Source organism: Aquarana catesbeiana, linkage group LG04, assembly GCF_042186555.1.
Source record: "Aquarana catesbeiana isolate 2022-GZ linkage group LG04, ASM4218655v1, whole genome shotgun sequence".
In the NCBI taxonomy this organism is placed as follows: Eukaryota; Metazoa; Chordata; class Amphibia; order Anura; family Ranidae; genus Aquarana; species Aquarana catesbeiana.
Window position 1 is genome coordinate 60184972 of NC_133327.1, and position 25392 is coordinate 60210363.

Consider the following 25392-nt stretch of genomic DNA (forward strand, 5'->3'; position numbering starts at 1 on the left):
TCCCACACATGTGGTATCCCCATACTCAGGAGAAGCAGCTAAATGTATTTTGGGGTGCAATTCCACATATGTCCATGGCCTGTGTGAGCAATATATCATTTAGTGACAACTTTATGCAAAAAAAAAAAAAAAAAAGTGTCACTTTCCCGCAACTTGTGTCAAAATATAAAATATTCCATGGACTCAATATGCCTCTCAGCAAATAGCTTGGGGTATCTACTTTCCAAAATGGGGTCATTTTGGGGGGTTTTGTGCCACCTGGACATTCCATGACCTCCGAAACTGTGATAGGCAGTGAAGAGTGAAATCAAAAATTTACACCCTTAGAAATCCTGAAGGCGGTGCTTGGTTTTCGGGGCCCCGTACGCGGCTAGGCTCCCAAAAAGTCCCACACATGTGGTATCCCCATACTCAGGAGAAGCAGCTAAATGTATTTTGGGGTGCAATTCCACATATGCCCATGGCCTGTGTGAGCAATATATCATTTAGTGACAACTTTTTGTAAATATTTTTTTTTTTTTTTGTCATTATTCAATCACTTGGGACAAAAAAAATAAATATTCAATGGGTTCAACATGCCTCTCAGCAATTTCCTTGGGGTGTCTACTTTCCAAAATGGGGTCATTTGGGGGGGTTTTGTACTGCCCTGCCATTTTAGCACCTCAAGAAATGACATAGGCAGTCATAAACTAAAAGCTGTGTAAATTACAGAAAATGTACCCTAGTTTGTAGACGCTATAACTTTTGCGCAAACTAATAAATATATGCTTATTGACATTTTTTTTACCAAAGACATGTGGCCGAATACATTTTGGCCTAAATGTATGACTAAAATTTAGTTTATTGGATTTTTTTTATAACAAAAAGTAGAAAATATCATTTTTTTTCAAAATTTTCGGTCTTTTTCCGTTTATAGCGCAAAAAATAAAAACCGCAGAGGTGATCAAATACCATCAAAAGAAAGCTCTATTTGTGGGAAGAAAAGGAAGCAAATTTCGTTTGGGTACAGCATTGCATGACCGCGCAATTAGCAGTTAAAGCGACGCAGTGCCAAATTGGAAAAAGACCTCTGGTCCTTAGGCAGCATAATGGTCCGGGGCTCAAGTGGCTAGATATGAGAAGGGCAACCCAAGGTTAGGTTATGGGTATGTGGGGTGTCTCAGCCAATGGGCCGAGGTTTCCTTGAATCCCTTGGCCTGCTGGGAGAGCGTATATATTCGGGTGGAGTCAGGTGACCTATATTCTGTGCCACCTGGACGGCTGTCTGGGTGGACGTGTGTCGTATTGCCCGGGCTGCTAGGCCGGAGATTGGGCCTATCTGACTGCTAGGCTGTCTGAGGGCCTATCCAGAAGAAAGAGAGCAGCACAGGGTTGGGATTGCAGCTTGCAGTCCAACCAGAAGTGACGGTTCTGCCAGCCAGAGAACCTGTCCTGGTCAGAGGTAGAGGGGAAGCTGTCGCCAGTAAGGGACTATCCGTCTTATTACCAGGGACCACAGTGAGTAACTGAAGCAAGTACCGAAGCAGTATTCTCTCCAACCTGGGGTGGTGGAGAATCGGGAAACTTCAGTGGAAATCAAGCCAGGGACCCAGCCAGCGGAGGTGACACTTGCAGAACAGCCTTGTGTGTCAAGCCAGGGACCGAGCAGGCCAGTGGGGTGAAGCTTGAGAGGTATCTATAGTGCCAAGCTAGGGACCCAGCAGAGAAGTGGAGGTGACGCTTGAGGAAGATACCACTGTAAATATTGAAGGAGCTCAAGGGATTCAGTGGCAGTGAATCAGCGGGTCTAGTGAGAGACCAGGAACTCAGTGGGCTGAAGAACTACAAGGAGAGATTGTAGTGAAAGTGAAGGAACTGTTGAACCTTTTGTTTGGAACTGTTAAAGACTGTTGCCATAGGAGACAGCATTACTGCACATGCAGATGTGCCGTCTTGCTGGATGCCTTTCCCTGCATGGCTGTCCTCCTATTGAAGTCTCGGAGTCTGCCAATTAAACTTGCAACTACCGAACGGTGTCCTGGCCCTAACCCTCTCTACCCCAAAAGCTTGTTAAAAGAAGTAAACTTTCTTTTGCATTTATGATTTACTGCTGGTCAGGGGTTTTGGGATTCAGAAAAATGGCAGCCTCTAGCAAGAAGAACAATGCTGGAGGCAAATTTAAAGCACACACTAATTTTGGTAGCATAATTATTAATGTGGAATGTATGTTCTTTGCTAAAGAACATTATTTTTTATCAAGTTGTTGTGGATAAAGTTCTGCTTTAACTGTCAGTTTTACACTCCCTAAGAAACATGGACATTATGTGTAACTTCAGCATTGAACTGGGGGCTTCCTAACCCACACCGAGCCAGCACTACTATTTTGAGAGGGAGTAATTGCTTTACAAAACTGACAGCGATAAGGGTTCCTACACACAACACACAAACCCAGCCATGCATGTACAGCTGTGGCCAAAAGTTTTGAGAATGACAAAAACATTAATTTTCACAAAGTCTGCTGCCTCAGTGTTTTCAGATATTACCATGATATACTGAAGTATAATTACAAAAATTGACACCAGGCCATCCTCCAAAAGACTTTTCTTCACTATTCGTGCAGATGCACTCACACCTGCCTGCTGCCTTTCCTGAGCAAGCTCTGCACTGGTGGTGCCCCGATCCCGAAACTGAATCTACTGTAGGAGACGGTCCGGGCGCTTGCTGGACTTTCTTAGGTGCCCTGAAGCCTTCTTCCCAAATGCAGTGGAAATGTTTTTTATGGGGTTAAGTTCATTTTCATGGCAAAGAGGGACTTTGCAATTAATTGCAATTCATTTGATCACTCTTCATAACATCCTGCAATATATGCAAATTGCCATCATAAAAATTGAGGCAGCAGACTTTGTGAAAATTAATATTTGTGTCATTCTCAAAACTTTTGGCCTTGACTATATAATCCGGTCTCTGCTACGTTCTTATACAGGGTATTACAGATGCTGGTTTGCCTTATAAACAGCACAAATGGCACTGAGAAGCTAGTGCAACCATAAACTATTTATTGTCCACTTGGAGGATCCCTAAATATTTCCATTGTACAAGAAGAGCACGGACATTGGAACTTTCTAAGTACAAAAATATAAATCTTTTACAAAGAGTTAGAACTTTCACATTTTATTAAGCGATCTTTATAAAACCCTGTATAAAAAAAGCTGGTAAACACTTCATTTTGCATTCATTATTAATAGTATCTCCAAGTGAACGCCATTTACATAATAGATGATTATCAGTATAATCAAAATAACAAAGGTTGAGATAATACTGTACTGTCATCATAAAGTGACATAGAAAACTAGCATAATTTTGATCATGGTGATAATCATATCTTATGTAAATGGTGGGGTTCACACGGTAATGGTAGGTAATGGTAATGATAATTAATGCAAAATTAAATATATGCCAGCTTCTGTTATTAACCACTTGCAAACCGGCCCATCGTAAAAGGACGCTATCACTTTGACGTTTAATACTTGTGTTATAGCAGCAGCTAGCTACCATAACCCCAGTATCATCTTTTACTATGGCCGATTCTGTGTCAGATAAAAGTGGGCGCATTCGCCACGGGATCACTATTTTAGGTGGCGGGAGAGGTGCCCCCACCACTTTCCGGTTGTTTCCGGGCTTACCGGAGCCGCCGGTAAAACCCCAAAGCGATGCAATGCGGCCATTTGCTGGGCAGGATGTGAGGGCAAGATAGCCCCTACTCGGCTCTATGCCCTTGGAGGACCGGAGCGACCTCTGATGTCACTTCCGGTTCTCTAGCATAAACAAATTATTATTATTATTTTTTTTTTTACATCAAAATTTTTTTCTTTTGCTTTTAAAGGTAAATGAGAGATCTGGGGTCTTTTTGACTCAGATCTTGCAATAAAGAGGACATGTCGTGCTCATTTCTATTACAAGGGATGTTTTTAATTCCTTGTAATATGAATAAAAGTGATCACAAAAATTTAAGAACTAAAGGGACAGTGTAAAAATAAAAAGTAAACATTTATATATAATGTTTGGGGATTCTAAGTAATTTTCTAGCAAAAAAAAAAAAAAATACTAATTTGAACAAAAAGTTCCAGAAAAGGCTTGGTCAGCAAGAAAGTTTTATATTGACTTTTTGGAAAGATTCATGTTTTTGTAGCTAGAAAGTCCCAATACTGTAAATAAGTTCCCCTCTTTGATTTAGAATGTTGCCATCACTTTATATGAACACATCTGTTGCACATCAGGTTGTAAATACAGTGGAACCTTGGATTACGAGCATAATCCGTTCCAGAAGAATGCTTGTAATCCAAAGCACTCGTATATCAAAGCGAGTTTCCTCATAGAAGTCAATGGAAACAAAGATAATTAGTTCCACATTGACATCTATTGCATGCCGCATGTGGCCAGAGGTGGGGGGCTCCGGAGAGATTTGGAAATACTCGGAGACCGCTCGGATGCATTCAGAAACCCTCGGGAACTCAGTATTTCTGAGTGTTTCTGAGTATTTCCGAGTGTTTCCGAGAATTTCTGAGCGGCTCCGAACGGCTCAGAGTGTCCCCAGCACCCCAACACCTCTGGCCAAATGTGGTACTGCACACCACAGAGGCTTGAATCCTGCTAGTTTTGCGAGACAACACTCGCGAACCGAGTCAGGATTTAAAAAAATTAATAGCTCGTATTGCGAAATGCTTGTTAACCGCGTTACTCACAATCCAAGGTTCCACTGTATAGGTGAAAATATGAGCAGCTCAACCTGCATATAATAGACAGCTTTAGTTCTATCCTGTGAGACGTGAAAGGATCCTTACCTGGTCCAAGCTTGGCCACTGCATAAAGAAGGTCGTAGTTAATTACTGGTGTGGCGTCATCTATGGGCTGCCAGCCAACAGGAGGTGACACGGGAGGTGAGATGAGGAACTGTTTAGACGGCTGTGGGGGAGCCAGATGTAGTTTGTCTCCGCCTGTCTCTGTTGTTTGCACCTGTATATGTGAAATTAACTCATTTATATTAAAGTGTATGTAAAACTTTACAAAGTATTTCTCTTGATTGTTCCCTTTTGGTCTCGAATTACAGAAAGAAAGACGATCACTGGATGTAATGGGGAAACAGATTGTAGGGATCTCTACTACCCTCTACTGTTAGCTGCTAGTATCACACTGAAATGTAATGTTATGTATGTCACTTTCTGACTCTGAGGTTGTTGGGAAAAGATCCTGGAAGGAGGAAATGGGGAGAGAGAGAAGGTCTCAGCCACATGTCCTGCCCATGCTGCTAATACCAAATCAGAAGAGACAATTATGCAAGTATTTCTATGCTCTAATAGTTTAAAGAGATTGTAAAGGTAAAATTAAAGAAAATAACAAACATGTCAATACTTGCCTCGAGTGGCCCCTGAACCACCTTTTCCTAGGTCCCCCACTGGGCTCCTGGCCCCTCCTTCCTATCCAATGCCCACATTGAAAAGCTGCTTCTCAGGGGGGGCACTTGTGCATGTTTGCTCCCAAGCTCCACTGCTGCATCCACTGACACAGACAGCAGGACTCGACCCTGTCCCACGCTCCCTCATCACTGGCTTTGATTGATAGCTGATGGATTTTTCTTTATTGACTTTTAACCATCCTTTGGAACAGCGCTCCCCCATTGTTTTTATATGTTACTTCCCACCTGCCGAATGCAAAATGATGGCCAAGGGGTGGCTCTATTATCCTGACTGGGCGTCATATGACATCCAGCAGAATAAGCCGCTCATGCATGCCCACAGGGAGCGCGCAATGCAACAATAGGTAGTGCCGTGTGATCTAGGTAAAGAGCCTATTACGTAGGCTCTTTACCATGTGATCAGCTGTGTCCAACCAGGAAGTGTCGTTTATCAGCTTTTCTTCTATTCGCGCTGACAAGGCACGAGTAGATGAGAGCCAATCAGTGGCTCTCCTGACAGGGGGGCGCATTATCAGTGCAGACCCATGAAGAATGCCAACCTGTGCCCACCAGGGAAGCCAACCCGTGCCCACCAGGGATGCAAATGAGTGCCCATCAAGGATATCAATCAGTGCACATTAGGGATGCCAATCAGTGCTCATCAGTGATGCCTGTCAGTGCCTCCTCATCAGTGCTGCCTATTAGTGCCATCTATCGGTGCCCATCATTGCCACCTATCAGTGCCCACCAGTGCTGCATATTAGTGCCTCATCATCAGTACCCATCAGTGCCACCTCATCAATGCCCATCAGTGCCGCCTCATCAGTGCCCGTCAGTACAGCCTCATCAATGCTCGTCAGTGAAGGGGAAAACGCACTTATTTACAAAATTTTATAACAGAAACGAAGAAAAACTTTTTTTTTTAAATGTTCAGTATTTTTTATTTTTTTAGCAAAAGATTAAAAAACCCAGTGATGATCAGATACCACCAAAAGAAAGCTCTATTTGTGGGGAAAAAAATTATAAAAATTTTGTTTGTGTATAGTGTTGTATGACCGCGCAAATGCGACAGCACTGTAAGCTTAAAATTGGCCTGAGCGGAAAGGGGGTGAAAGTGCCCTGTATTGCAGTGGTTAATTCACGGAATGCATTAGGGCCGGTTCACACGGGGGCGACTTGTCAGGCGACCTAGCCGCCTGACAAGTCGCCTCCCGTTCTGTACAATGGAACCGTTCTAATCGGAGCGACGCAAGTCGCTCCAACTTAGAAGAAAGGTTCCTGTACTACTTTGGGGGCAACTTGCATAGACTTCTATACAGAAGTCGTCTTGCAAGTCGCCCCGGCAGTCGTGTGCAGGTCGCCTCGGTGAGGCGACCTGCAAGTCGTGCCGCGTCTAGTGTGAACTGGCACTTAGGGTAAAATATGTTTAGGCTTTAGAACCACTTTAAAGGGATTGTAAAGTCAGAAGGTTTTTTTTTTTATCTTAATGCTATGCATTATGATAAAAAGCCTTCTGTGTGCAGCAGCCGCCCCAGCACCCCCTAATACTTACCTGAGCCCCATGTCTCTCAAGCGATGTCCACGTATGCCTTGGCCGTTCGGGACTCTCCTCTTGATTGGCTGTGGCACAGTAGTGGCGCCATTTGCTCCCACTGCTGTCAATCAGCATCAGTTAGCCATTCAGGAGAGAGGGGGGCAGGGCCATGTCTGAATGGACACAGGGAGCTGTGACTCGGTTCCGAGTGCCCCCATAGCAAGCTGCTTGCTGTGCTGGCACTCGACAGGAGGGAGGGGCCAGGAGAGCCGAACTGGGACCCGAGAAGAGGAAGATCTGGGCTGCTCTGTGCAAATCTACTGCACAGGGCAGGTAAGTATAACATGATTGTTATTTTTAGAAAAAAGAAACTAGACTTTACAATTACTTTAACTGCAGCTGCCCATCACTTCTTGAGAGTATTGCTGAATCCTCATGGCAAACAGAATATCTCTCATATTACTATCTGACATATTACTATCTCACATGCACAGTGCCAGATAACTAGGACTGTGTTCCAAGCTGGTTGGGTAACAGCTGGAGGGTCTACTCATCACCATAGATCTTGTCTTCAGGTCTCCGACACAAAGACAGATGCCACATCTTGGGGGGTCCTGCAATATGACTTTGCTGCAACATTCATCTGGAGGTATCTCTATAAATAACTTTTTTACATACCTGGGTATATGTGCACAAATCCCCCAGCAATGCTGATAATATCTGTTTGTACATTGAATGTATGTACTATTATTGGTCTCTTCTTATATAAAGCTTGTATTATTTCACTGGTGTGCATCTATATAATTATGGGTAATGTTATAAGCTGGCTGCAGTGGTTCCCCTTCTGTCAATTACTTTAATTAGATTACTGGTTAATTGCCCAGGAAGGGGATCCCCTCAGTTCACGGAGGTCCGGTCCAGGGTGGAGGCACTGCCAGCTTTATTAACAAACCTACTCTTCCACTTAGCGAAGGTTCTGGTTCTCCTATTTACTTACAGGTTTAGGGAAATATCCTGTTTGGGAAGGGCCATTTCTGAAACCCCTCCAAATGAAGGTTTCAACATACTTTCTCCTCCATTCCACACCATTTTACCTACTGTACAATAAAAGGATAATGGAAGTCACCTTGGAGTTTATATATAGATTCTCAGGTGACAGATGTTTTCCTGCATTTTCTTTAATGAGCTTCTCCATGAAAAACTAATATTTTTGAGCTTGGTAGTTGCTGTAGAGTTATACCACTGACATTTGTTATACCTCTGAGGGACTTTGCACTTGGTCCTTGAGTTTCCAGCCTGCAAACTGCTGCAACTTGTATAAGGCCATCCCAGATTAAGAAGATTGGGAGAAAATGGTATTGAGCCATTAACCATTGCAAGGGGCTATTGCTACTGGACTGATTAGGAGGAGCATGTAGCTCAGCCTTCCAGAACCGATTTATAACTGAACAACTAATTTCAAGAGAATGACCCTTTAAATCTCAATCCTTTACACTGTAGCATAAAATTGGGAGCTACGGGCACATCCACAGTGAATTTCATAGTACATTGGAAATGTGATCAGCTCATTGGCAGACTTGGCCGAAACACATTACTGTAAAGTGAAAGTGACCTGGCTTAAAGGCCCTTGTTGATCTTAGTAGGTCATTTGATATACTTGTAAGTTATTCACTAAAAGAGATATATGGGATTTTTTTTGTTGAATCATACTTACCTAGGCGGATGCAGCATCAGTCCCCCGCAGGCTCTAACACTGAGAACTGAGCAATCAAACACCGCCAATCGCTTGGTTCTCACTGAGCAGAGAGCTGGTGACTGTCAGTCACAGCTGTCTGCTCTACACCCCCCATGCTCACTGGAGCGCTGGGCTGTGGAGGGGGCAGAGCGGCTGGCTCAGGCTCTCGGTCACTTTCTGAGAGGCTGAGCCGGTCGCCGGTGCAGGTATGTGGGCAGACCCTTCCTGAATCTGGATCCGCTCAGTGACGTCAACCGACAGCTGGCTTCAGCCCGCTGTCTGCTGAAAACGGGTCACAGGAGTGCAGAACGAGCTACATTCCTGTGATCCACAGGGAAAGTATAGCCAAACGAGCTTTGGCCATACTTCTACTTTAATCATGGTACACATGTATATGTATTGCTAAATGTAGTTTTTGAAATTAAGAAAAAAATTCACACCTGTGCAAAATATAGTTTTAGTTTTTTCCCTCTGAACTGTGTTTCGTGGAGCTCTATCCTAGCTTGTGCTGCTGCCTTGGGGTTACTGAAGTTTATCCGAACTCGTCTGAAGCTCTTGAATAGCTGTAAGTTGACGCAATCATCATACGCTCGGAAAAGGGCTTCAAATTTTTCCTAGAAAAACAAAGACAAATTCTTATGAAAAGCTATGCATAGAATGTAGTTGTATTATATTGTGCTGAAACTATATATTATAAAATAAACACAACTAGGGGCTCCGGTGGCATGCAACAATGCTGCAACTATTGACCGTGTGCTGCTGTGTTCATACACACGGACAGTAGTAGGCATTTTATATGCCTAGCAAAAATTTCCAGGCACTTTCCCATGACTGGGGAGCATATATATACAAGTGAATGGCTATATGTGGCAAACAGCTAAATACACAGACAAAATACATACAGAAGAGTTATTTTACCTGCAAAAGGCGACCAAGCCTTTTCTGGCACTTTTTGTTTACAAGTTTAAATCAGTAGAAAGTAGTTAGCTAGAAAATTACTTAGAACCCCCCAAACATTATATATATATTTTTAGCAGAGACCCTAGAGAATAAAATGGCGATCGTTGCAAATTTTTATGTCACATGGTATTTGTGCAGTGGTTTTTCAAACGCAATTTTTTTTGGAAAAAATACACTTTAATGAATCCTAGTGCAGAAAACATAGGCCAGTTTCTTGGTAAAATATAAAAGATGATGTTACGCCAAGTGAATAGATACCTAACATGTCATGCTTTAACCACTTCAGCCCCGGAAGGATTTACCCCCTTAATGACCAGGCCGTTTTTGGCGATACGGCACTGCGTCACTTTAACTGACAATTGCGCGGTTGTGCGACGTTCTACCCAGACAAAATTGATGCCCTTTTTTCCCACAAATAGAGCTTTCGTATGGTGGTATTTGATCACCTCTGCGGTTTTTATTTTTTGCGCTAAGAAGAACAAAAAAAGACTGACAATTTAAAAAAAAATAAATATTTTTTACTTTCTGCTATAATACATATCCAAAAAAAAAAATAAAAAAAAAATGTATTCATCAGTTTAGGCCAATATCAAAAGTTGCAGCATCTACAAAATAGGAGATAGATTTATGGACTTTTTTTTTTATGTTTCTACTGGTAATGGTGGCGATCTGCGATTTTTAGCAGGACTGCGGACAAATCTGACCCCAAGTGACACTTTTTAGGGACCAGTGACATTATTACAGTGATCAGTGCTAAAAAAAATGCACTGATCAATGTATAAATGACACTGGCAGGGAAGGGGTTAACAGTAGGGGCCGATCAAGGGGTTAACTGTGTTCCCTGGGTGTGTTCTAACTGTGGGGGGCTGGGCTCACTGGGACAACACAGAGATCACTGTTCCTGATCACTAGGAACACAGATCTCCATGTTGTCCTCTGTATGAACAGGGATCCACCTTGTTTACATATTGGCATCGAGTCCGCCGGACCTGCACGCGCGCACCCACAGTATTTATTGCATGAAACGACGTACAGGTACGTCTAGGACTAGGCAACAGACAGAACTGACACTCAGTGCTCTTAATTGAGACAAGTATGCACTATAGAGGGATATGCTTTGTTCATATTTCATGTCGGAGGTTTACAACCACTTTAAAGGGAAACATTTTACTTGCGTTTTTAGCAAGTTAAAAAAAACACAGCCATAACGCATCAATGTGAAAGGGCTCAAAGAGCTGGGCAATGCTGAATCACTTGATCTGTACAGTAATTGCAGTCACTTAGTTGGTCCCTTTAAACTGTATTTCTAGAACCTATACATATATATTTTACCCTGTCTGTCCAACAAGTCATTGGCCATGGCAGTTTCTATCCACCAACATTTTTATTTTCTGCTCGTCAGGATCCTATTTCCTGACAGCCTTCCAATTTGTAATACCATCCACTACAGACAACTTCGTTTTTTTTCAATTCCAACCTTTTTTAAGCCTCTATAAAAACGTATTAAAAAAAAATATTTAAAAAAAAAAGTCCAGAGTGATCATTTTCACCATTGCGAGGAATGGCAGCATAGGTATTTATTCCATGAAAGGTTCTCTTTAAACTGAAAGAAGAGCAAAGCTGTAATCTTCAAATCACATATTCTAGACAATGAAGCACTCAGGAACCAAGTATCACGATGTGACTGTCTGCTTGGTTCAAACAACACTTACCTAGTGATGTCAGCTTCCATATAAATGAGAAAAAAGGGAAAACAAAAAAAAAAAACATCTTTAGCTAGAACACAATGTTCCCAGAATTTCACATGCCGAGTCAAGTAACGGCACCTCGAGAGTTCTCACACTACTATTGCTAAAGACGCACACAATCCAGACAGTCTGGGCTGGAGACCACCATATCTCCAAGGCGGTGTACACTTCAAACAGCATCTGATGGTCACACAAACCTTTACTTGTATATCATATCTAAACCAAAAATGAAAATTTAATGTGCATGAACACTGGGTTATTGCTTTGATGTGTTCATATCCCTTGAAATTTTCCATATTTTGTCATGTTACAGCCAAAAACGTAAATGTATTTTATTGGGATTTTATGTGATAGGTCAACACAAAGTGGCACATAATTGTGAAGTGGAAGGAAAATGATAAATAGTTTTCAATTTTTTTTACAAATAAGTATCTGAAAAGTGTGGCGTAGAGGGTTAGGTTAAAAAAAAAATATCTCAAGCTTTGAACATCTCATGGAGGACTGTTCAATCCATCATCTGAAAATGCAAAGAATATGGCATAACTGCAAACCTACCAAGAAATGGCCGTCCACCTAAACTGACAGGCCGGCAAGGAGAGCATTCATCAGAGAAACAGCCAAGAGGCCCATGGTAACTCTGGAGGAGCTGCAGAGATCCACAGCTCAGGTGGGAGAATCTGTCCACAGGACAACTATTAGTCGTGCACTCCACAAATCTGGCCTTTACGGAAGAGTGGTAAGAAGAAAGCCATTGTTGAAAGAAAGCCATAAAAAGTCCCGTTTGCAGTTTGCGAGAAGCCATGTGGGGACACAGCAAACATGTGGAAGAAGGTGCTCTGGTCAGATGAGACCAAAATTGAACTTTTTGGCCTAAAAGCAAAATGCTATTTTTGTCAGAAAACTAACACTGCACATCACCCTGAACACACCATCCCCACCGTGAAACATGGTGGTGGCAGCATCATGTTGTGGGGATGCTTTTCTTCAGCAGGGACAGAGAAGCTGGTCAGAGTTGATGGGAAGATGAATGGAGCCAAATACAGGGCAATCTTACAAGAAAATCTGTTCAAGTCTGCAAAAGACTTGAGACTGAGTTGTCCAGCAGGACAACTACCCTAAACATACAGCCAGAGCTACAATGGGGTGGTTTAGATCAAAGCATATTCATGGATTAGAATGGCCCAGTAAAAGTCCAGACCTAAATCCAATTGAGAATCTGTAGCAAGACTTGAAAATTGTTGTTCACAGACGCTCTCCATCCAATCTGACAGAGCTTGAGCTATTTTGCAAAGAAGAATGGGCAAAAATGTCACTCTCTAGATGTGTAAAACTGGTACAGACATCCCCAAAAAAAACTTGCAGCTGTAATTGCAACAAAAGGTGGTTCTACAAAGTATTGACTCAGGGGGGCTGAATACAAATGCACACCACACTTTTCATAAAGAAAAAAGGAACAACGCTAAAGAGCTATAAGACACCTTAAATTGCAGCTGCAACAAAAAAACACTAATATCGGTGTAATAAACTCAGAAGAATATACTAAGTGCGCTTGCAATCCAATGAATAGAAATGTGAGTGAAGTACAACTAAATAGATAATTGAATCATTATAAGGTGAGTATATTAATTACCAATAATATTGTCATGTTCAAAAAAGTGCTTATGAATAAATATGCATACAGTGATCTAACACAGAAATGATCAAATCCTTAATTACTAAAAAAAATTCCGAAGTTCATAAGTGACTATTAAGTAATTGACAGAAAAAGGTGGTGAAGGTAAATTAAGTCCATTCATAAAAAGTTCAGTGAAGATACACCAATCACGTGGAGGGAGATCACATATCCACAGTTCGTTTAAACATAGCCCATGTAGGTGAAGAGGGAGGAAAGGAGTATGAAGAGGAATCCCAGCAACCGGTGACTTCCTGGAAGTAGAGAGAAGACGTTGCTGGAAGTGGCAGCAGAGGAGCGAGTGCCTTCCTTCAGTCTGAGACGCCGGAACTGCCTCCTGTCGGAACGAGGATTCAGACGCTGCCATCCATCTGTCCCTGCAGAGGGCTGTATCTCCATGCTCACAAGATCTTGCTATTAAGGAGGTCCACCATGTTCGGTAAGGGTCCATCCTTTTTGCCCCTGAAGTCACCGGTTGCTGGGATTCCTCTTCATACTCCTTTCCTCCCTCTTCACCTACAAGGGCGATGTTTAAACGAACTGTGGATATGTGATCCCCCTCCATGTGATTCACTGAACTTTTTATGAATGGACTTAATTTACCTTCACCACCTTTTTCTGTCAATTACTTAATAGTCACTTATGAACTTTGGAATTTTTTTAGTAATTAAGGATTTGATCATTTTTGTGTAAGATCACTGTATGCATATTTATTTATATTTGTTTTTACAATTTATCCACAAGCACTTTTTTGAACATGACAATATTATTGGTAATTAATATACTCACCTTATACTGATTCAATTATCTATTTAGTTATACTTCACTCACACCACACTTTTCACATATTTATTTGGAAAACATTTTCAAAAACCATTACTCATTTTCCTTCCACTTCACAATTATGTGCCACTTTGTGTTGATCCATCACATAAAATCCCAATAAAATACATTTATGTCTTTGGTTGTAACATGACAAAATGTGGAAAATTTCAAGGGGTATGAATACTTTTTCAAGGCACTGCATATTGAATGGCATCGCAACTTGTTACCATAATGCACCGCAATGCAAAAGTGTGATTTTTTTCTTTTATATCAGATCTTTTTTGTTAGAAACTTTCAACCAGGGAGTGTGGTAACCCAGCTTCTCATGCCCGCATATCCATCTTTATTGGCAAGAGGTGTTTCATCTTATAGGTTTGATCCACAGCTGTAGTATTCCTCATGACCCTTGTATAATATTGTTCCACTGTACAACCAAACCAACCAGCCAATAAAATAGGTCTGTTACCCTTGATCTCCTGAATGCAGCAAAATCCCTTAGGCCCCTTTCACGCCGGCAGACCAGTGGGGTCCGCCTGTCAGTTTTTCAGATGGACCCGGTTGGACCAGCCATTGCCCTCTATGGAGCGGCAGATGTAAAGGAACATGTGTCCATTGACCCTTGCCAAAATCCAATCCGATCTGCTAAAGACAGACGGATGGGGATCTGTTCCCCCTCTGTTGGGTGGATTGGATGTTAGTCGGGTGTAAATGAACAGGTGGCCCGTTTACACCCGACCATCCATTGAGGGGTGCAGGCTGTGTCTGTGTCTGATCTGCATTAGCAGAGCGGACATGAACTAGCCATCTGCCTGCTCAGAGGGAGTCAACGGACAGATTTCCTGCTGGGCAGGGGACTTCTGGCGGAGTCCACCCCATGTGAAAGGGGCCTAATTCCCACTCTGTGGGGACAAGCCTCAGTACCATCCCTGGCTCAATGGTTACGTAGATCAGGAAATGTCTGTCTTTTGGAAGACCTAACTCATATTGCAAAGGGGACTGTAGCTCGGCACTCTAAAATATGGGCCTCTTGGTTCGAGTTTAAGAATTCTACTGTCTATAAATATATCATCTCAGAATCTCTCACAGTGTAGCATCATAATGGTCATATATCACTTACGATTCTTGTTTCCTTTTAGTGATAATGCCTGTGCCAACTGTAATCAGTACCCCTCTCCTACCCCCTTCTTCCTCTTCCCAACCTTTTTTTTTCTACCTTACCTGCTTTCCCTTTTCTACTGATGTTTTCCATCTCTCTCCAACCATTCCTTTTTTTCTGGTATAACTTCTGTTGTTGATTCTGCTGACAAAATAATAATCACCCGAAACCATACTGCTATCTACTGGTTACTGACCCTTCCGACTTGCCACTCATGGTCCTCGGGTTCACCACATCCCAAATGTTTCTTCTTGTAAAGATTTCTGGTTCACATTTAACGGTAAACACTGTTAATGCTTTGTATATCTTTGTTTAGCCCTCATTCACATCAGTGCGATTTGTCATGCAATTTGACAGTTCCGATTTGACAGCATGACAAGTTGCACCCTATTGCCGACAATGGAACCATTCAAATTGCCGCGACTAAATTCGCAGCGACTTTGAAAATGGTTCCTGCACTACTTTTTTTCGATTTCACTGCGACTTGCATAGACTTCTGTTAAACAAAGTGACAAGCCGCAATGAAATCGGAGGTGCAAAGTGCACTGATCTGCGGCACTGAAATAGCACAAAGCTGCACTGGTGTGAACCAGAGCTTAATCTTTAATAAACAGATATTGAACAAAAATAAACATACAACCGCACAAGCGGCACGTAACAAACAGACAAATCAATATGATCCATTATACAGCGAGAAGTCGAGTAACACCAAACAGATTTAAACACATTTTCTGTAAGCATACGGATACTCATCGTAATTACCAACCATTAAATCGTTAGGCAGTAATCTGGGCGTTAAGAATATTTTGTATAATGTAACCAAAAACACAGTGTAGGAAGAGTGATAATTAAGAAGAATAAACATGTGTTTATTTAAAATTCTTGGAGAAGACTGTAGCTCGTCTTTAAGTACAAAGTAGGAACTCCACATTTACAGGGAGAGTAACCTGTCTGAAATCAAGTGAAATGGAGCTAGACCAGGCGTGACCAGCCAGGGCTTCCAAAGTTTATCAAATTCAAAAACGCAGTTTGGTAATATACTAGCTTTTCCCTAGAAATAACAGTAATAACTTGATATTTCCACTTTCTAAGCATGGGAGGGCTAGGGGACATCCATTTTGGGGCAATTACTTTCTGAGCTACGTAGAGCAATCTTGTAATAGAATCTTCCAACTAACTAGGCACAAGAGAGTCATCTAGCAGATTAAGAAGACAAAGTTTTGGGTCTAATGGTAGATTAACCTAATAGGTAGAGGAAAGATTTGAAAAAAAAAGAGACATGACATCTCACCAGTATCTGTGGGGTTTTGGGCATCTAAATCCAGATCTAAATCCCACAGAGCACCTGTGGAGAGATCTCAAACCAGTAGTTGGGAAAAGGAACCCTTCCAATTTGAGAGACCTGGAGCAGTTTGGGAAAGAAGAGTGGTCCAAAAGTCCAGTAATGTGGTATAAGATGATTTCAGTTATTTTTTGCCAAGTGGTGTGCTGCCAAATATTAAATTGAGGGTACCAATAATTTTGTCCAGTCCATTTTTGGAGTTTTGCGTGGAAAGTTTTAGATTTTTAGTTTCTCCACTTTTTTGTGTCATACCAATACAAACAAAAGAAATAAACATAAGAATGCCTAAACATTTGTAATTGCAACAATTTTCTGGGCATTATTAAGTGGTGCATTATCTGACAGAAATGCAGGGGTGCCAATATTTTTGGCCATGACTGTATGAATAAAGTCTGTTGGACCGCTTTCACACCTAGAGCACAAGTCAGTTTCACAGGGGTGTGGTAAACTCTATGGAGGATAAAAAGTTGGGTAAGCCTTTTTAAATTGGTGACAGGACACCAGGGTGAGACGTAAAAGCCTGCTCCCACAGTTCTCCTGTTAAAGGACCTAAATCTTCCTCCCATCCTTAGCTAGTAGGGATATGAGTGCGTTCTTGTACCTCAGCCCTTAAAGTCCCATATAATTGAGGTCGTGTTTGGAAACAGCTTGAGTCAGTATATGGAATACCTGATTTTTGCATTCACAGAATTTATAAGTGCGGGCTTGGGTATTTAAGGCGTGTCCCAGTTGTAGATATTGAAAAAATGCTTGTTGTAGAAGGTTAACTTCCGCCTGAAGCGTCTGGAAAGGTTTTAATGTGCGGCCCTCGTACACTTGAGACAGGTATCTCACACCCCTCTCTCTCCACAACCTGAAGTCAGCTATCCCAAGCCAATGCTATAGTTACCAAGCATAGGTATCCAAATACAAGCTACTCCAAAATTCAGGAAAGGACAGCCATAGCCCCACTTGATAAGGAAAAAGGTCACTCATGTTTACCCAATACATGTTCTAGTTTTTCACTTGGCTTGCAAGTGCAGAAAGTGCTGGTGGTCCACTGTACATTTAATCATTTTAAGGCTGGCTTGACATCTGTGCTTTATGGTAATGGAATGCACGGTAACACGCGCCACTATGTGTGGTGTGGTGCCATTCATTTAGAATGGCAACCCAATGCACAACTACAGTAGCCTGCAATACAGTTGGGGTACAGCACACCACAATGCACATGCTGCATGTTGTAGTAAAGAAAATGTAAAGGTCAATTTTTTTTTGTCTGTTATCATGCATTAACCCCCCCACCCCCTTTTCATTGGTGGTCAGTGAAAGTAATAATTAACTACCCTCACCCCCTTTCACTGGTTGTCAGTGGCAATTTAAGTATGTGTAAACCCTTACCCTAAAATAACCCATTCAGTGTAATATGGAAATGAAAGGCAATTTGTGCATACATATAGAAAAACATTATATACACACCTTTTTTCCCCCCCTTTTTAAATGATCACATACCCTCTGTTCTCAATTGCATAGGAGGCTCAGGGAACTAGGGGAGGAGAAACAGCAACACACTGGTCTTCCCAATAAATGGCTGTGCTGAGCTGTCAGCACAAGTCTGATCATTGGAGGAGAGCAGGCTGAGTTCCCACCATAGCCAGAAAACTGACCACATTGTGCTCTCAAGGCCAGTTTGGTCATCTTTTAGGAAAGCAGAGGGACAGGCAGGAACACCTGGGATTTCACGCAAAGGAAGCAATACAAAAAGAACAGGATACTTTTTTTCCATATAAGTACATGGTACAGCAGGCATATATCAGAAATATGAAATGTTGGGTTAACATATTCTTTAATCACCCTCACCCCCCTTTCGTTTGTGGTCATTGATTTTGCTTATCTGATCACACGCTCCTGTGCTGTTGCCTCTCCTCAATAGGACGGGACTATAGTTCTGCTGTTGAGCAGAGATCACTCCACCTGACAGTACCAAAGTCCGCAAAAACCACTGAAAGCAGAGAGTGTTCCAGCAACCCTGCTGCCACCCTGCACTGGTACTAAGTGTCCTGGGTCCTGCAGGACATGCACATTGCCGGATAGCGCTCAAAATCCCTGGGCTGTCCCACAAAATCCGGGACACTTGGCAACTATTCTACAGTAGCATGCAAGACAAAGCACAAGCTGCATGTTATGTTTAAAACAAAATGTAGGTCTTTTTTTAGTCCCATGTATTGCAATTAAATGGGTCGCCTTAACAATGCTAACAATGTTAACATTTGAGCTGCAACCGCAGGCGTGCGCAGGGGGTGTGCCGGGTGTGCCTAGAACGTATAAGAACGTATAAGTATGAACGTATAAGTATGAGAGGGCCCTAAATGCAGCATTTTATGTCTGACCAGAATACACCATCAAATATTTGAGCAATAGAAGAGCTTTTAGCATCTGATCTGCAGGTTTCATACAAGATAATGTGAGGTCAGCCTTATCTAGAGTGAAATCTGACGGTTCCTTCTTCAGTATGCAGAATATATCATATACATACACACACACACATGCTGCAGATCCAAGAGATGGTATTTAATCATTATCCACTGAGAAGTGCCAAAACAACAACTTGACATTTGAAATCTCAATGAGAACCTCTATATCTTCAGTGTTATTCCACTCCTCGCCAAATACACAGGAAGAAACAGCAAGGTCAAAATTAACCTTTCTCCTACACCATCCATATTAAAACATTTCGCAAGCAACTGAACAATAAACTGAGCATCACAAAACCCATTTCTGGCTGCCCACTCCATTCCTACCAGTCTCACACAACGCCAGTGCAGCCCTCTTATCTCTCTAATTTCCCAGTGATGCCATGGTAACATGCCTACAAGATGGGAGCACAACTCCGGATGTGTAAAGCTTAAAGAAGAACTAAAAGGCAAACACTGTTTGGGGGGTTAGATTGGTAAGGGGTTAGAACCCCTTTCATGTTTTAGTGCTGTCTGTGACCCTATTATGGAGATTCACCTTCTCTAATAAATGAAATTGAGGGGGAATCCAAAGTTTAGAGTTATCCCCATAACAGGAATAGAGGGGACATCTTCCGAAGAGGACACTTGTTCCCATGACAACTGTGTTCTACACACCAGAAAGATCTCCTCTCACTTCCTGTTGCGTCTACAGGAGAGGAAGAAATTTCCGTAACTTGGACCAATGCCCCAGGAAGCTGGAAATCACTGGCATAGTCACCTTTACTCCAGTGATCTCCATTAGCTTCCAGGTCCTGCACCAAGCAGCTGTCCTGCTGCATGGTGAACACAGACGTTTGGCAGGTCGACATGGGCGCCATTCAGAGATCGCTTTACATTTTCTCATTGAATGCAAATTGTTCTCTGATTGCGCGAGGTGGAGAGGTGGGCCTGTGACATCCGGCTCTCCACCTTGTACAATCAGAGAATGCTTTGCATTCATCCAGAAAATGCAAAGCATTCTCTGAATAGCAAAATTATCAAAAAAGCAGCACTAAATCACAGTATAAACTATCATCAACGTATGAATAATTCACAGTGTATAAATATTATCGCACAAGTACATGCGAAAAAACATATATATACAAAAAAAACCTTTATTCCCTATATTAACCCCTTGTAGCTGCGCCTCCTGGTCCTTTAAGGGGTTTAGGATGATGGAAGGCGGGGTTTATGATTATGTGACCACCGTGACAGCCATTCACATGATCGGGAAGCTCCCAATCGCAAGTAGCGTTCGGGAGATTTCCTTTAGCTGCCGTTAACTGTGCCGTTCTCGACACAGCTGTATTTACACTAATTCACGGAAATATACGGCCGCTTGGTGCCAAAGCCTGCCCGCCAAGAGGCCGCTTATTTGCAGGCAGGTGGCATCAAGGGGTTAATTAAAATAATGTGAAAACGAAAAAAATGTACAAAGCCCCAAGAGGTGAAAAACCATACAGAATCAAAATAAAGTTTTTTCACAGTCTATATCAGTGATCTCCAAGGAGGCCCGATAAGGCCCTTTGCTTGCCTTTATCTGGCCCTCGAGACACTATTGCTTCCACTGATATGAGACACTATTCCGCCAACTGACATCAACGATTCTTCCCCCTAATACCAAATGTGGTGATGTTTATTCCCACTGATGCCAGGAAAATTTCCACTCCCGCTGGCCTCAATTTGGCCCTCCTACAGTTTGAAGGACAATAAGCTGAACCTTGGTCTATATCGTTTCACAAGTGTCTGGTCGGCGTGCGTGCATGCATGATGACGTCACATTGTAGCCTCTCCCAACGCATTTCGTCAGAGAGATGACATGGTTGGGGGACCGGATTTATGATTTTTGATTCTCTGAATAGCACCCATGTGGAACTGTTGAGTACGTTATTGGGCTTCCTACTGAGGGCGCAATGCATCTAGGAGGGAGGAGCCAAACCCGTGATGTCACGCTGCTCTCCTGGCGTGGTTAGGTGGTGAGTCGGGTCGACTGATGACAGTACTGTTTACCGCTCTGATATATTGTTACTTGTAAGTGTATTCTTGTGAAACAGAATACACAATGTTTGTCCATTTATGTTTTATATGAACCCTATACGGGGAATGAATGATAATACTGGAGAGCAGAGTGAGAAGGTGTTCTCTGAGGATTTACTGCCTGGGGGAATATAGAGCAAATGCGGGTCTCTTATTTATTTAAGGTAAGCAGGTTTTTCACCTGGTGATGGATATGCACAGAAGTGTAAAGAAATAGTGACTTGGGTGTTTTTCTCATAATTTTTATTAACACTGGACTTCTTTACTTTATATGTTTCTATTATTGGAACTTTTTGGTTATTGAACTTTTGATTTTTTTTTATATATGATTACATGGTCACTGTTTGTAATGGGGTATTGATACATTAAGAGCAATAATTTTGAAAATGTGTTGCACTACACTATTGAGTGCACTACACTATTATAATGTTATATGAAATAGTGGGGTGGAATCACTACTGAGTGTTTTACCATAATATTTGTTAACTTCATTTATTTGTACTTTTTTTTTTATTAGTTTGTTAAATATTTGCATAGAGATTGCACTGATTGTTTTTAGGTTTATATAATTAATGGGGGGATTTATCAATAAGACTGAAGCAGTCAGAATCTGGAGCAGCTTTGTATGGCAACCAATCAGCTTCTATCTTACATTTTCAAAGCGTAACTGAACAGGCTGAAGATAGAAGCTGATTGGTTGCCATACACAGCTGCTCCAGATTCTCTCTGTTCTGATTTTGAATATTTTCCTCCTATTCACTTTAAATGTGCATTGTGCTTTCTGAAGTTCTTTCAATGTGTCATGCAAATGTTCCTTTTTGGAAAGATTCAGCAGAAAATAAATGCATAACAACAAATCTACATAATTGTATCCATATATGCATATCTCTGTAGTATTCACAAGTTTCATTTAGGTATTTGTGAATGTTCTGTTGCCATGGTGACTATGGAGCCTTGATGCATGTGACCCAGGCAAGTTGTCCTAATCCCGCAATTTGTATGCATGACCCATTCGCAGTGGCACTAATTTCTCCTGATGTCTGAAGTCCGCACTCCACACCTCCCGATGCAGGGAGACGTATTTTTTTTTCTCAGTGGCGTATTTACTTATCACAGAGAGAGAGGCTGGAATGATTTACGCTCACGCTGCTGCAGTCACAAGAAAAGAAATTCATATACATAGATAATTGAGTTCATTATGCTTGTGATTGCCCAGGAGAGGCGGCCAAGCAGAACGGTCAGAGCTGACAAAGAAAGCCAAGTAAAACTCTGCCGCAACATGACAAAAGCGAACGTGCTGCAGAATGTAGATGTGATGTGTGGTATCCCATAGCAACCAGACGACACTTTTTACCTGTTTGTTGGTAGATGTCTGCTAATTGGCTGCTGTGGACTTATAAGTAGGAGAGCAAGATTGAGAATTTCCATTTTCACAAAATTTGAGTAAAATTTGTGCAATTTTGGCAAAATTTCACCATTTTAGAGTCAATTGGGGAAAGCAACCAGTCCTCAGGAAGGATGTACTGGAAATGAAGCGAGTACAAAGAAGGGCAACAAAGCTAATAAAGGGTCTGGAGGATATTAGTTATGAGGAAAGGTTGCGAGCACTGAACTTATTCTCTCTGGAGAAGAGACGCTTGAGAGGGGATATGATTTCAATTTACAAATACCGGACTGGTGACCCCACAATAGGGATAAAACTTTTTTGCGGAAGGGAGTTTAACAAGACACGTGGCCACTCATTAAAATTAGAAGAAAAGAGGTTTAACCTTAAACTACATAGAGAGTTCTTTACTGTAAGAGCGGCAAGGATGTGGAATTCCCTTCCACAGGCGGTGGTCTCAGCAGGGAGCATTGATAGTTTCAAAAAACTATTAGATAAGCACCTGAATGACCGCAATATACAGGGGTATACAATGTAATACTGGGGTGGGGTCACCATTATGGTATTTGTAAATTGAAATCATATCCCCTCTCAAGCGTCTCTTCTCCAGAGAGAATAAGTTCAGTGCTCGCAACCTTTCCTCATAACTAATATCCTCCAGACCCTTTATTAGCTTTGTTGCACTGTAAAGGGGGGCTGTGATATAAAGAGGTCTGCACTGTAAAGGGGGTCTGTGATATAAAGGGGACTGCACTGTAAAGCGGGGCTGTGATATAAAGGGGACTGCACTGTAAAGGGGGCTGTGATGTAAAGGGGACTGCACTGTAAAGGGGGGCTGTGATATAAAGGGGACTGCACTGTAAAGGGGGACTGTGATATAAAGGGGACTGCACTGTAAAGGGGGGCTGTGATATAAAGGGGACTGCACTGTAAAGGGGGGCTGTGATATAAAGGGGACTGCACTGTAAAGGGGGGCTGTGATATAAAGGGGACTGCACTGTAAAGGGGGGGGGGGGGGCTGTGATATAAAGGGGACTGCACTGTAAAGGGGGGGCTGTGATATAAAGGGGACTGCACTGTAAAGGGGGGGGGCTGTGACATAAAGGGGACTGCACTGTAAAGGGGGGCTGTGATATAAAGGGGACCTGTGATATAAAGGGGACTGCACTGTAAGGGGGGGGGGGGCTGTGATATAAAGGGGACTGCACTGTAAAGGGGAGCTGTGATATAAAGGGGACTGCACTGTAAAGGGGGGCTGTGATATAAAGGGGACTGCACTGTAAAGGGGGGGCTGTGATATAAAGGGGACTGCACTGTAAAGGGGAGCTGTGATATAAAGGGGACCTGTGATATAAAGGGGACTGCACTGTAAAGGGGAGCTGTGATATAAAGGGGACCTGTGATATAAAGGGGACTGCACTGTAAAGGGGGGCTGTAATATAAAGGGGACTGCACTGTAAAGGGGGGGCTGTGATATAAAGGGGACTGCACTGTAAAGGGGAGCTGTGATATAAAGGGGACTGCACTGTAAAGGGGAGCTGTGATATAAAGGGGACTGCACTGTAAAGGGGGATGTGATATAAAGGGGACTGCACTGTAAAGGGGAGCTGTGATATAAAGGGGACTGCACTGTAAAGGGGAGCTGTGAAATAAAGGGGACTGCACTGTAAAGGAGGGGGGGGGGGGTCTGTGATATAAAGGAGACTGCACTGTAAAGGGGGGGGGGGCTGTGATATAAAGGGGACTGCACTGTAAAGAGGAGCTGTGATATAAAGGGGTCTGCACTGTAAAGGGGGTCTGTGATATAAAGGGGACTGCATTGTAAAGGGGGTCTGTGATATAAAGGGGGTCTGTGAAGGGGAACTGAGGACACTGATATAAAGTTCCCTGGCCCCGGGGAAAATTGGCTGCCATGAAACCGGTCCCTGGTGGCAAAAAGGTTGGGGAGCGCTGTTTTAAAGTCATCATTGGCCCATCAGGACCATTAGGAAATGGCCAGTTCTGTCATCTCATATCGGTGGACTTCTTTAGAATGTGGAAGTCCTAGAATTTTTCTTACATCTGAAGACGTGGTAAAAGACTTTTCAAAGCAATTTAGCCTCAAGCTGAGTGGCAGTGATGGATCTCGGTCACCCTGGCAGTCATGTCAGTTTTCTAGCACATTACTGAAAGAGAAGTGACAATACAAAAAGCAGAGCAATTGATGTGATCAAGGTTCACATGGCACTCTCGCCAGTCACAGCTTGTGCCTGAGTGATTGTGCCATAAGGATGATACAACAGCGAGACAAAATGTTCTGAATCGCTGTAAAGCAGAACACTGGCTGCTGATTACAGACCTACAATCTGCAATCCAGGCAACAGCAGTATAATCAGAAGGAACAATGAGTGGTGCAAATTGTTTCTGAATTCATTACGCTAAAAGACTCTTTTATGTCCTGTTTAAGCAATACAGAGGCACATTTTATATCCAGTTAATGAAAGTGACATTATTCCAGACATCCTAAAAATGTTGTAGCACGCTTCAGCTGAGCTATACTACAGTGCTGTGAGAAAGTACGGTATTTGCCCCCTTCCTGATTTTTATTTCATTTTTTGCATATTTGTCACACTTAAATGATTCAGATCATCAAAAAATTTTAATATCACACAAAGATAACCCAAGTACATACAAAATACAGTTTTTAAATTATTTAATTTATTAAGGGAAAAAAAGCTGTCCAAACCTGCCTGGCCCTGTGTGAAAAAGTAATTGCCCCCTAAACCTAATAACTGGTTGTGCCACCCTCGGCGGCAACTGCAATCAAGCATTTGCCATGACTGGCAATGAGAGTTTCACATCGCTGTGGAAGAATTTTGGCCCACTCTTCTTTGCAGAATTGTTTTAATTCAGCCACATTGGAGGGTTTTCAAGCATGAATGGCCTTTATGGTCATACCACAGCATCTCAATCAGATTTAAGTCCGGACTTTGGCTAGGACACTCCAAAACCTTAATTTTGTTTTGTTTTTTAGCCATTCAGAGGTGGACTTGCTGGTGTGTTTTGGATCATTGTCCTGCTGCATAACTCAAGTGCGCATGAGGTCACAAACTGA

At 42.3% G+C, this 25392-nt stretch overlaps 1 protein-coding gene across 2 annotated transcripts in view; it reads right to left on the reverse strand.

The window, feature by feature from the left end:
- Positions 1–25392, reverse strand: part of RCAN2 (regulator of calcineurin 2) — a 229639-nt gene that overhangs the window by 49212 nt on the left and 155035 nt on the right. For both annotated transcript variants that reach the window (XM_073625247.1, XM_073625248.1), the window contains 2 exons: positions 9141–9314; positions 4821–4992 (listed from right to left, as the gene is read on the reverse strand). In XM_073625247.1, coding sequence (XP_073481348.1) covers positions 4821–4992; positions 9141–9314 — 346 coding nt within the window. The remainder of the gene's footprint in view (positions 1–4820; positions 4993–9140; positions 9315–25392) is intronic.